This window comes from Schistocerca serialis, chromosome 3, assembly GCF_023864345.2.
Source record: "Schistocerca serialis cubense isolate TAMUIC-IGC-003099 chromosome 3, iqSchSeri2.2, whole genome shotgun sequence".
Lineage (NCBI taxonomy): Eukaryota > Metazoa > Arthropoda > Insecta > Orthoptera > Acrididae > Schistocerca > Schistocerca serialis.
In genome coordinates this window covers 376006052-376019020 of record NC_064640.1, presented here as the reverse complement: position 1 = coordinate 376019020, position 12969 = coordinate 376006052, and the positions used below count along the sequence as shown (strand labels likewise).

Genomic DNA, 12969 nt, shown 5'->3' with positions numbered 1-12969 from the left:
CTTTACTGTCCACAAGTTTTATAGGAACATGCTTTCCCAAATCATTTGGTATCTCTTCATCATGAGACAAAGATGATACTTTACTTACTGTGACTGGTCTATTCTTTTCTGCTACTCTTGAAGGTGATGGAGGAGGAGTTGGTACTGTTTCTGCTGTTGGTGAAGTTGGTTTAGTTGCTGCTGGTGGAGGAGTTGTTTCTGCTATTACTGGTAAAGGAGTTGGTTCTGCTACTGCTGGTGTGGGAGATGGTGCTGCTGCTATAGGAACTGGTTCTACTGCTGGAGGAGTTGCTTCTGATGTTGCTGATGGTGTTTCTTCTGCTATTTCTGGTGAAGTAGTTTGTGCTGTTACTGCTGGTGAGGGAGATGGTGTTACTGCTGTAGGAGCTCGTTCTAATGCTGGAGGAGTTACTTCTGCTGTTACTGAACGTGGTTCTTCTGACGCTGCTGTTGATTCTACTTCTGTTAGTATTGCTTCTTTAGGTATTTCTGCTGCATTTTCTGTTACTGTATCTGATTCTGCATTAGTCACTCCTAGAGATACTTTCTGTGATGATGATACAGGTACCACTGATGATGTTATTGGTAAGTATTGCAGTCTCTGAATAATTTCCATTAGCTTTAATGTAACAAGTTGCTTTCCAAGGCCATTTAAGTGCAGCCCATGAGTAGTGTGGAATCTGCGTCCAATGGTATTAATATTAACAACAGAAACATTTCTATATTGTTTGCATATACTGGAAAAAAGTTCATTGGCGGCACTAATTTCCTTGTTTACACACGACCAGGACATCAAGTCGTACCTTTGTGGTATATTTACAAGGATAACGTTTCTATGACTTAGTTCAGATAAACACTTGTTTAATTCGCAACAGGCTTTAGATGTATCATTTTGATAAATGTCATTAGATCCACCAAAGAGGACAACAAAATCTTTCGAAGACAGCTTTTTTATTTCTTCAGAAAAAACTAGTTTCCTTATTTCTGAGAGGGGCGCCCCAGGCTTTACAAAGCTCATCGATTTCACATTTGAAGCTTTATTTATGCGTGAGACAATACCGCGGCTGTGGCTATCGCCTAAAATGTAAAGTTTTGGAACATGGACGGGAGTTTTAGACTGACGTTTTCTTTCGCACTCGCAACAGGTTACACCACTGTTTGTGTTTTCCCGCACTTTCTACAAACATAAACAACAGAACTGTTATTAACAAAAGTTACAGTATCTTGAGGTAAAACGCTAAGCCTCTTTGCTTCTTTTTCATACAGATCGTGTTCGTGATGTTTTATAACTGAAAACTCTTCCAGTAGAGCACTGATAACTTCGTCTTTGGTGTTTCTCATATTAGGTTTTTGGCCTAAGTCGCCTTTGAAACAGCTATTGCAGAACCATAGTTTCCTTTTAGGACTGACATTAACACACGAATAATGAAAAACCTTACAACACGTTTCTTGCAATGGCATGTTGTATCAGAGTTCACCATTTCCCACGAATGAGTCGAAGTACTTGCTGGATGAGATGCCTGATTATAAAATTTTCCTGTTACCAGGTTTTTTTTGGCGTCTACTTTTGCGATAATATAACATGGCATACATGTACTGTCATAATACACACAGAATTTGTTGCATATCGAACACTTTTCCTCGTTATTTTTTGACTTTTGTACGGAACTAACATACCCCCGATCTACACTAGGCGCCATCTTTGCAAATCTGACATGCATGTCACTGAAATTCAATAATTTTATCCCCAGTGATTTCACTTACTTCATTTCATTGACATATCCTTATGTTAGAGTGAGCCAAATTTATCCACCAAGTTTGTTCTCTCAGCTGTGTTACTCCCCCTTACACAGAGGGAGAAGCTCTGCTTGTAGTGTTAAGAAGCAATAAGTAGGGCACATCAATAATGTTGAAAATTTCAGTTGATCCTCAAGTGGTCCTTGAATGACCCCTATAGCTGACCCTGACAAACAGGAGATTCAGGTTCGTATCTGGACTGGCAAAAATTTTGATTGCCGTAACATATTAAAACATATATATTCAGGTTGCAAAGAACTATGTACGCAAAATTTTCGAGTGTTTAGCTGAGATAAACAGAAACACTTTTTCATGTGACAAAATTTCAGAGATGCACAGTATCTCCACAAGGGGGCCATTTTCAGCAACACACTTTCCATGTAGCCTTAAGTCCATTGTTGGAATTACGGATTTCTGACAATCTGCATGGTCCTTTATTTTTAGTAACTTTTTCTTAGCAATTGTGAGTAGTTTTTGTAATGTTCAGTTACTGGAAGATCTGTGCTTGCTCTTGCCAACAGAGACATTTCCCTTTTCCTTTCACAAGATACTTTAATACTTCTAGTGATTCATGGTTTCTTACATGCCTGTTTAATGTCCTTTCTGATTAGCTTATGCAGAAAACTGCTTTCAAATATTGATATGAATTTGTGAAGGAATAGATTAAATTTTATGTCAGCATATGGTTCATTATAAATTTCACCCATATCATCTCTTGTAAATTTTTTTCAAAACATTTGTTCTAGACTCTCTGTTTACTCTGTCTGCTTTTCACTGAGGAGTAGCAATACTATAATCCACTATGGTATCTTATTTATCCTAACTAACTGTACAACATGATTAGAGAGAGCATTTGTTACTGGCACTCCAGTTATTTTCTTACTATTAAGCTTCATCAAAGAAAACATTGTCAATTAGGATTCTACTACCTTTTTTCACCCTTGTTGGAAAGTTAATTACTGAGATCAAATTGTAGAATCCAAATAAGGTTTAGAGGTAATTTTTTTATCAGAATTGTCTTCGGATTAAGTTTTGAGAACTGTGAAAAGTTTTCAGTTCTCACAAGGGAATGGAAAGCATTGGCAAACAGTTTCAGAAGTTTTTGCAGTGTGCATGGCTATAGGAGAAAAACAACCAGCTTGGCCAGTGAGGCAGCAGGCTACACTTAGGGAAAACATTCTTAAACAACAGGTTTAATAGACATACTAGATTTTGAAGTGAAATAGGCATACAACACACCCACTGTCTTGTTCAAATTCTGCATCTGTCTTATGGCAAATTTTATTGGTGTCTGGTGTTGCATACTCACCACGTTTTGCTACCACATGCCACCAGTGGCCTAAATACCTCTAAATATTTCTGCTTGCACTAAATGTGGTCCCACCACAGTGTCTGTAATTGTTGTACTTCTTTCTAGGCAAAGAAGCCCACAACAATGATCCATTGCATACAGTTCAAACTGTAGTAAACCCCAACATGGACGATCCAAAAAAATCGTTAATAGGTTTATGAATCTTAGACAAACCAACAGTATGTCAAGTGCAAACATGCATCACATATGAATTTGAATACATATATAACTTTTGGATCACCTTCATTACAACTATTTGCAAAGAAAGTTGTAACATACAGTGCACATATGTTACAGGAAAGTGGAACATTTTAAACTGAAGTTTCTTGTAAGTATGTTTACTTTTTATGCATTAGTTCATTGAATACGGACAATATTTTTATCCTCGATGCTTTCAATCAATTTGGATTCTCAATTAATAACAAAATCCACCGAGTGTCCACTCAGATTTCATTCCAAGCAACTGAAAAATTATACACAGAATTCTCAGACCTTTCTCCTCCCAGGTTAGGCTGCACAACGGATGTATAAGCTCAGATTCATTTGAAGCCAAACACAGTTCCCCATTTTTCCCAAGTATGACCTGTATCCCACATCCTCCACAAGTGGAGGCATAACCTGACTGCTTACAAGAACAAACTGTCAGTATGCCCATGTTATCTAGCTCATGAGTGGCACCATAGTAACTGTTCAGAAGGCAAACAGCTCTTTTTGACTATGTGGGATTTCAAGGCAGTAAACTCAGAAGTTGTTGTAGACACATTTACAATCTCTCAACCCAGAAAATTACTTTTCAAAATAAAAGTTTTGTACCTTATACCAAGGCAGTTTCTTTTGACACATATTTACTACTTCCATTACATCCAGAGTCTCAACAGGTTTTAGTTTTAAACAAGCCATTATACCAATATCGAAGGCTCCCAATTGGGATTTCTGTCACCCTACTGTATTTCAGTGGTTTCTTGAACAGTTGATCCACAGTATTTCTGCATGTTGCAATTATCTTCACAACATAATTTTCATAGGTGTTAATACAGATGAGCATTTGCAGAACCTTCACATGCTGAGCAATACATTGCAGAATGGTGACCTGAAATGGAATCTAAAGCAATGGCACCTTTTTACAATTCTTTGTTAAGTATCTAGGTTTCATATACCCCAGAAAGGGTATCCTTCTCATAGGGCAGCACATAAAAGACATTGACAGTATGTAACTCCTCACATATGACGTGTGTCAATCACAGCACGTAGATGATGACAGAGCTGCAACAGGGATCTGGAACCCAGTAACTCATAACTGATGATGAGGTGAATAGCTTCCCCTGTAGATCTGGATAGACACGCAAGGATGATGCACTGGTCAAATGCATATTTGTCCATAGTGGGAGGCAAAGCCACAACATCACATATCAGGTCTGGTTCATCATAGAGGTGACACAGTAAGCAAAGGAATTTAGAGTTGTTGTCAGCAATGCCATGTAACTGCAGGACATGGTTGACCAAGGAAAACCATGCGCATGGATGGTCCTTATGAAGGGGCGGTAGTTCAGGCCAGTGGATAGGGAAGTCTTGGCATAACAATTTGTCGGAAACTACCGTTCCCTATCCGTAACTCTGCAGCGTAACTGACTTGGGTGCAGCAGCGGTGTACCAGTTCCCATCACTGTCAGTGACACGTGGCACGGTAGGCACAGCTGGCTCAATCATGATCGATAAATCAACGAGTCGGGCATTTGACAGAGTAATGCCAACAGGTGTAGAGTTGGACCAGCATAGAAGAGTTGACCATAGTCAACCAATGTGTGAAAAGCAACGGAGTACAGTTTCTGGGCCCCTCCCCTACAGTTGCATTAAAGTTATCGAAATCACCTAACATTTGTGGAACACATATGCCAGATGTGGCAGAAAATGGTATGTGCCATTGGAAACACTCATAAAGCAGGTGCTGGTAGTATGGGGAAGGGGGTGGGGGGTGCTGGAGCAAAATCTGGAATTCTGGGATAAACATGAAATTTCCTGTCCTGAGCATCTGGCTCGATTTGTAACGCCATTGACCCTGGTGAAAGTTCTCACTAGCACTTGAGAAATTTGTAAACATAGTCACTGGTGACTGAGCACATTGTGTCGGCCATTGTTGAGCACTCAGTACACGTGGAAAGTTCACATTTGATGTAAAATGTTTGCATGCAAAGTTTTGTGCACAAAAAATGTTCTGTTGGTATGGAGCACTGCCACATGATAGCTGATTCATGTAGGATAACGAAAAGTTATTGTTCGTACCTAATGCTGGCACATGTGACTGTGGAAATGTAGAAACACTGTACTGTTGAGTACAGCTAGTCGGTGTGTTCAGAAACTGCATTGGACTATTGTGAACACAAGGCAGATAATTGGAAAATGATGCCAGGGTGTCCGTTGGAAACCCTAGTTGGCTCCTGTGCAATGTAGCAGGCAGCAAGTGGTTCACTGTGTACTGCACAATAGAACGAGAGTTCATTATAGCACTTGCAAATAAATTCTGGGTCACCAGTATGGGTTTAGTGTTGTAGGATTGCTGGATCAAATAATGTAATGTAATAAGCATGATTTTATTGGTCCAAAGCACATACACGTACATATACATCTAGTAGATTCCCAGTACACATGTGCTTACCATTTCATGTGGGACCACACTCCACTCCCAAAGAGCTTGGAAAACAAAGATGTTGATACACAACTTGGTCAATAGTCACCACAGGGCTACAGAAATATCCCCTGATAATGGCATTGGAGATAGCTGTTGAAAGCTCAAGACTGACAAATCTGATGTGGCAAGAATGCTGTGAGGCTTTTATTCAAGATTATCATTTGCTGTGTACTGACAACTATGCCTGAAGTTAGTTCTGTGTATTGGACTTTTACTTTGTGTCAGCTGTTCTTTTTTCATATGATCAGTCAATATGATGTGCAACATGTCACAACAATGGGTAAAGTATCTTATTAGGATTGAACTTTAAGTATATCATAGGATGTTGCTACTTCTAGCAGCCTGTTGTATCGAGAAACAATTTTATGATTATGGACCTTTCTCGTTCATTTCTAGATGGCTATAACTTCTGCCCTTTTGCAGTCTCTGGGGACAGTTTTATTATTCAAAAAGCCAGCAGTGAGTTATGGTCAAGACAAGCTCATTCAGCTTCAAAGTCCTTATAACTCTCACAGAAACTCTATGAGGTAGCAGGACTTTGTGAAGTGTCATGCATTGAGAAACTCAAATTAATTGATTTCATATAACATATGACACTTTCCGTAAACCTGCTAGCATTGTTACTTGTATCTTAAACATTCTCTTTATAGTGGGGCTATGAGTATATTCTTGCTTTTTGTTTTAGTGTGAGGGAACATATGGAAACAGAGCTTAATATTTTTGCCTCATTTTCCTAGTACCAGTTTCAGCTACTGAGTTTTCAGTAAGTGTCTGGACAATAAATGTTATGACTGGTGACCACTTCTCAAAGTTTTGGAATGATGACCACTGTTTCTCTATATGCTCCCTTCTAGAATTAACATTTTTGTCACCTATTTAGGATATTACTCTGCTGCCTGTGAGTTCATCCATTCAGACTACTCTTTGCAAGTTGGTAAGTTCTTTATTACCAGGTCTTGTATATCTTTTGATCATAAAATGGATTCTCTGAGTCCTAAGTATTGTTCCAGATGTAAAATTCCAGAGGAACATTTTTTTATGTTACAAAAATGTCACAAGTTTACCATTTCCTCACTAGGGGTCCAAGAAGATCTTGACAGTAGCAATGTCAGAGATGGTGTTAAACTGCCATGTGAAGAACACACATGGCATGGCAATGTTTCTTGATTCTTGGGAAAAAAAATTGTGAAGTACTTTGCTGTGAGTGACAAACCTGTACAATTAATTTACTCTTTCAGTAGAATAAATAAAATCATTGTGACATTTCATTCAAACTATTCATTGTATGTTCAAACTCCTACTGAGTAGTAAATCCCTTCTTTGGTTTACAGCTGCTTTTATTGTGTATAGGATATCATCTGCCTTTGTTTGTAACTAGTTTCAGACCAAATTTTAAATCTATTCCCATACTGGACAATGTTCCTCGTGTTAAAAGTATTTACCTCACACATTAAAATGGGCAGTTAGTCTAATGGTCGGTTATTTCCATGGAGAGTAAACATTATTTCTGGAAATGGATAGTACTTGGAAACTCATGGAACCATAGATGTATAAATCAGGCCGCAGTTTCTTTTTTAAAAAAACTCATTTTCAGCAGTTCTCTGTTATTCAGTATGAATCTGAATTTCTATCTGATACTCTTGTATGTGAGCTATTCCATGTTAGTCACATATAAGGAATTTCCTTTTTTGTTTGAGCAGATGAAATCAGTGTTAGCTGACATTGCCTGAAAATTTCCATTAAAGAAAAGATTCAGTTCATCTTTAAGATTCCTGTAAAAATAAACATCTCTTTCTCTTCCCTAACAAACAGAAGCTAAACGATGTCAAAGTTAGTGTAAGGAGGGCTATGCATGAAGCGTTCAGTGAATTCAAAAGTAAAATTCTGTGTACCGACTTGACAGAAAATCCTAGGAAGTTCTGGTCTTACGTTAAATCAGTAAGTGGCTCAAAACAGCACATCCAGACACTCTGGGATGATGATGATGATGGCATTGAAACAGAGGATGACACACATAAAGCTGAAATACTAAACATCTTTTTCCAAAGCTCTTTCACAGAGGAAGACTGCACTGCAGTTCCTTCTCTAAATCCTCGCACAAATGAAAAAATGGCTGACATCGAAATAAGTGTCCAAGGAATAGAAAAGCAACTGAAATCACTCAACAGAGGAAAGTCCACTGGACCTGACGGGATACCAATTCGATTCTACACAGAGCACGCAAAAGTATTTGCCCCCCTTCTAACAGCCGTGTACCACAAGTCTCTAGAGGAATGGAAGGTTCCAAATGATTGGAAAAGAGCACAGGTAGTCCCAGTCTTCAAGAAGGGTCATAGAGCAGATGCGCAAAACTGTATCTCTGACATCGATCTGTTGTAGAATTTTAGAACATGTGTTTTGCACGCGTATCATGTCATTTCTGGAAACCCAGAATCTACTCTGTAGGAATTAACATGGATTCCAGAAACAGTGATCGTGTGAGACCCAACTCGCTTCATTTGTTCATGAGACTCAGAAAATATTAGATACAGGCTCCCAGGTAGATGCCATTTTCCTTGACTTCCGGAAGGCGTTCGATACAGTTCTGCATTGTCACCTGATAACAAAGTAAGAGCCTACTGAATATCAGACCAGCTGTGTGGCTGGATTGAAGAGTTTTTAGCAAACAGAACATGGCATGTTGTTCTCAATGGAGAGACGTCTACAGACGTTTAAGTAACCTTTGGCATGCCACAGGGGAGTGTTATGGGACCATTGCTTTTCACAATATATATAAATGACCTAGTAGATAGTGTCGGAAGTTCCATGCGGCTTTTCGCAGATTATGCTGTAGTATACAGAGGAGTTGCAGCATTAGAAAATTGCAGCGAAATGCAGGAAGATCTGCAGCGTATAGGCACTTGGTGCATGAAGTGCCAACTGACCCTTAACATAGACAAATGTAATGTATTACAAATACATAGAAAGAAGGATCATTTATTGTATGATTATATGATAGCAGAACAAACACTGGTAGCAGTTACTTCTGTAAAATATCTGGGAGTATGCATATAGAAAGATTGGAAGTGGAATGATCATATAAAATTAATTCTTGGTGAGGCGGGTACCAGGTTAAGATTCATTGGGAGAGCCCTTAGAAAATGTAGTCAACAAAGGAGGTGGCTTACAAAACACTCGTTTGACTTATACTTGAGTATTGCTCATCAGTGTGGGATCTGTACCAGGTCGGGTTGACAGAGGAGATAGAGAAGATCCAAAGAAGAGCAGCGCATTTCGTCACAGGGTTATTTGGTAAGCGTGATAGCATTACAGAGATGTTTAGCGAACTCAAGTGGCAGACTTTGCAAGAGAGGCTTTCTGCATCGCAGTGTAGCTTGCTGTGCAGGTTTCGAGAGGGTGTGTTTCTGGATGAGGTATCGAATATATTGCTTCCCCCTACTTATACCTCCCGAGGAGATCACAAATGTAAAATTAGAGAGATTCGAGTGCGGACGGAGGCTTTCTGGCAGTCGTTCTTCCCGCGAACCATACGTGACTGGAACAGGAAAGGGAGGTAATGACAGTGGCACGTAAAGTGCCGTCCGCCACATATCGTTGGGTGGCTTGTGGAGTATAAATGTGGATGTAGATGTAGATGAAGAATGTAACAACAAATGCAGTGTAAGTGTTCTCTCTTCTTTCTCCTATCATGAGGGGAAGAAAGGGCTTAAAGACCCAATGATGTCATTAGATACGGATCTTAAACCTATTTTTGAGATTGGTAGGGAAGGAAATTCCCAATGTCCTTTTCAAAAGAACCATCCCAGCATCTGCCGTAACTGATTTAAGAAAACCATGGAAAACCTAAATCTGGATGGCTAAATGGGAATTTGAACAGTAACATGAAAGGGAGACTAGTCCAGTCAAAATGTTCTTGGAATCCATTCAGTCCATGCAGTGTCACATGATCATCATTTTCATATCCTGAAGTCAGCATGGAATTACAGAAAGGAGTAAAAGCTATGCCAAATTTTTGCCTCTAATTGAGAACAGATTCCAGATGTTCGATCATGCATACTTGGTATTCTTTTGCGTGTTACTTTGTTAGTGCACGAAAAGAATGTATACAAATGCATTTATGCTTTCAAGTGTAAACAGGTACTTACAGGATCACTTTCTGTGACAGTATGAGTTGCAGCAATGATTAGTTATTTCAGTAAATTAGTGAGCCCAGTTTTTTTCCAGACACAATCTTCTTAGCATTCCTTTTATGTACTGTTAAACATTTCATGGTTACAGGAATCAGAGTCAAGTTTTTGAAAGAGGCATAGAAGTAATGATGATTAATGTTGTAAGAATGTTTAAATTGGCCTGTAAAATTACAAGTAAATTTTCTAATAGGTTTAGGGAAAGCATTGTACGGTATATGAAACTAATTAATTCAAGCTTCTCAGTACATATCATTCTTTCAACAAGTATATTACCAGCAATAAAAAAATGTGGTGTATACTGACACAAGCTCCAATAAATTCTAATCTTTATGAAATTTTCTACTACAGAGAAACTTCAGTGTCATTACATATGCATATATCACAACCCATTTTAGATTTTGACAGTACCACTGTACTCTGTTTTCATGTTTCAGGTGTCATGCAGCGTATTATTCTTTCATTTTCTGTGAGGCTAAATTTTAATATTATCTGTGATCGGTCAGTGGGAAGTGACACAATTCCAACAATTCATGGTCTGAGATCACTGAGCATGATCTGGGTTATTTTAGGACATACCTGTATTGTTGCTTTCAAATACTCAGGTAAGCAGTTTACATTTTTCATTTGACAAAGAAAATATTTTATGTTAGTAGAGTAGTACTCTAATAAGATTATCTGTCATTTCTGGACCAAATGAAAAGAATGCAATCCTGTAAAACAAATCAGTTCTGTTCTGATAAAAGGTGCACATGTTACATTCATTGCTGAAAAATGAAAATTTGTTTATCGTCCTAGACCATCTCATTTTTCTTATAAAATTAGAATGTCATCATTGTCTACCATTATAACTAATTGAAAATGAATTCCTGAATAAAACAAACTAATAAAAAAGAAATAAAGGCAGTATAAAATCAAAATATATTTGCTCATAGAAGGATGGGGTAGTTGTGAATGCCAAGTCATGTATTAATATTCCTTCATTAAAAATGATCATGAATACCATCAGTAAAACATGGTCAATAGTCTTCCTTATTTATTATAATGTAGCCAAAGTGAAAGCTGAAAGGCAATGTCAAAGTACTGATACCGTCTTTCAGCATTAAAAGCACTTGTTTTGTGATAAACTCCTTTGTAAGGAGAATCTGTAGTGTTAGTAGTAGTTTCTTCATAAAAACTTAAGCAAAAACTCCATATGATCTGTTTTTCGTTTTGGTATGCCTTGTCAAGATAGCTAAGGTTGAAACAACTTTTCTGTACTTTGAACACTATTCAAGCAACTTGTATGACTATTTGGATGCCAATTAACTACAAACATTCACCTGAACTAATTTTTGTTCTTTGGTTGCTCGCAAGTGAGAATCAACCAATTTTATGGATGGCACACCATTACAAACTGGCTCCATGCTGACTGGTTGCTGTTATATTCAATTTGCAACTTGCAACTTACCTGACTTTAAGGTAGTTGTCTGTACCAGTCCAGTCTCATTTCAGAATACTGGCTGCTCGTAACAGCAGAAGGTACAACTGAAAGATGATGATTAGGAGCTCTCTGACAAGTGCAATTCTTCATAAGGTTAAAGGCTTCACACGGTCACTAAAAAATATGCATCACAGCAATGGACAACAGCAAAACTGGATGGACAAAACAAGAAATGTCAAGATTTTGTGTGTTCTTGAGTATCTGGTAGTTACATAAGAGCACTCAAGTAGCTCCAGAAAAATGTAAACAGTAGTCAGTCTTTGACTTTTTTTAGAACTCATCTCCTGTATGTTACAGTAGTGATTTTAATATGTAAACCCCTCTTTTCAGTAAAATTACACAGGATGAGAAAATGTGATTGTTTATCTAACACTTAAGGAGACCAAGTTAGAGATCACAATTTCAGTGCCTCTTGCAGCTTAATTATTCAGTTTCAAGTTTTTGAAATGTACAAAAATATAATACACAGTCTTGGTAGAGAAATGATTTCAGTGACATGTAATTGATATGTGATAATACTTATCCTCATGGTTTTGGAAAGACAGCCATCTCCCATTCAAAACAGATGTTTAAAAACAAAAATGGATGTTTACTACACTGTGTATACCCTGTAACTCTGTAATTCAAGTTACTTCCACAAAGTGTGTTTTGTATGCTGTTTAATAGTTATGTACATCCCATTATTAAATACTTGTGCATCACTGTGTATTAATCCATCTTTCTTTACCCAAAAAGAAAGATTGCTTGCCATAGTAAAATTGTTTACATATTGTGAAGATTGCTACTTCTTTAGTTACAAAGCACAAAACTGATGAAAATTATAACATAAGGAAATGTGTTATTCTGTGCACAATTCAGAAAAATGTGACAGTTAATCAAATGCGTTACAGGAAATGCTGAATGTGTAGCAACCTAGTGGGGGAAGCTGAAACACAGGCACTTTCTAACCTCTCTACACTTCAAACATTATTCCTATTTTCATTGTTCTTGATTACACATCAGTATCCATTCAGTTCTCAAAATGACATATGATATTTTTGATAATGTTTAATTCTTATAAAAACATTATCTGATGTGACTATAGCTGGTCATAGGTACTTGAATGGCATAGTTTTCCATTTAAAGGTGCACATTTTTCATAGCCTTTTGGTTCAATCTGAACAAAAATATTGTTATCTCTGCTGAAGAGCTTAATGTTCTACCAGTTGACAATTTTCATGAGTACAGATCCTTGAAAACCACACAGTACTTAACATACTCTTTCTTCTAAACTCTTAACCTAGTGATGAATGCTTGCGTCTGATATGTGTGTAGCATTTGGTTGTTTGATCATATCAGTCTTTCCCATTTTCATTCTGGTGGGATGCAACCAGATAGATGGTATAATTTTCACACACTCTCCTTATGTTGTCAGTTTCTTAGTCAGTGCTGTCCTTAATAACTCTCCTCACATTTCAAATACCTA

General features: G+C 37.8%; 1 protein-coding gene across 1 annotated transcript in view; it reads left to right on the top strand.

Annotated features, from left to right (window-relative positions):
• Nucleotides 1–12969, top strand: part of LOC126470875 (nose resistant to fluoxetine protein 6-like) — a 109021-nt gene that overhangs the window by 22155 nt on the left and 73897 nt on the right. Inside the window, exon 6 of the mRNA XM_050098891.1 lies at nucleotides 10459–10626. Within this exon, the coding sequence (XP_049954848.1) occupies nucleotides 10459–10626 (168 nt within the window). The remainder of the gene's footprint in view (nucleotides 1–10458; nucleotides 10627–12969) is intronic.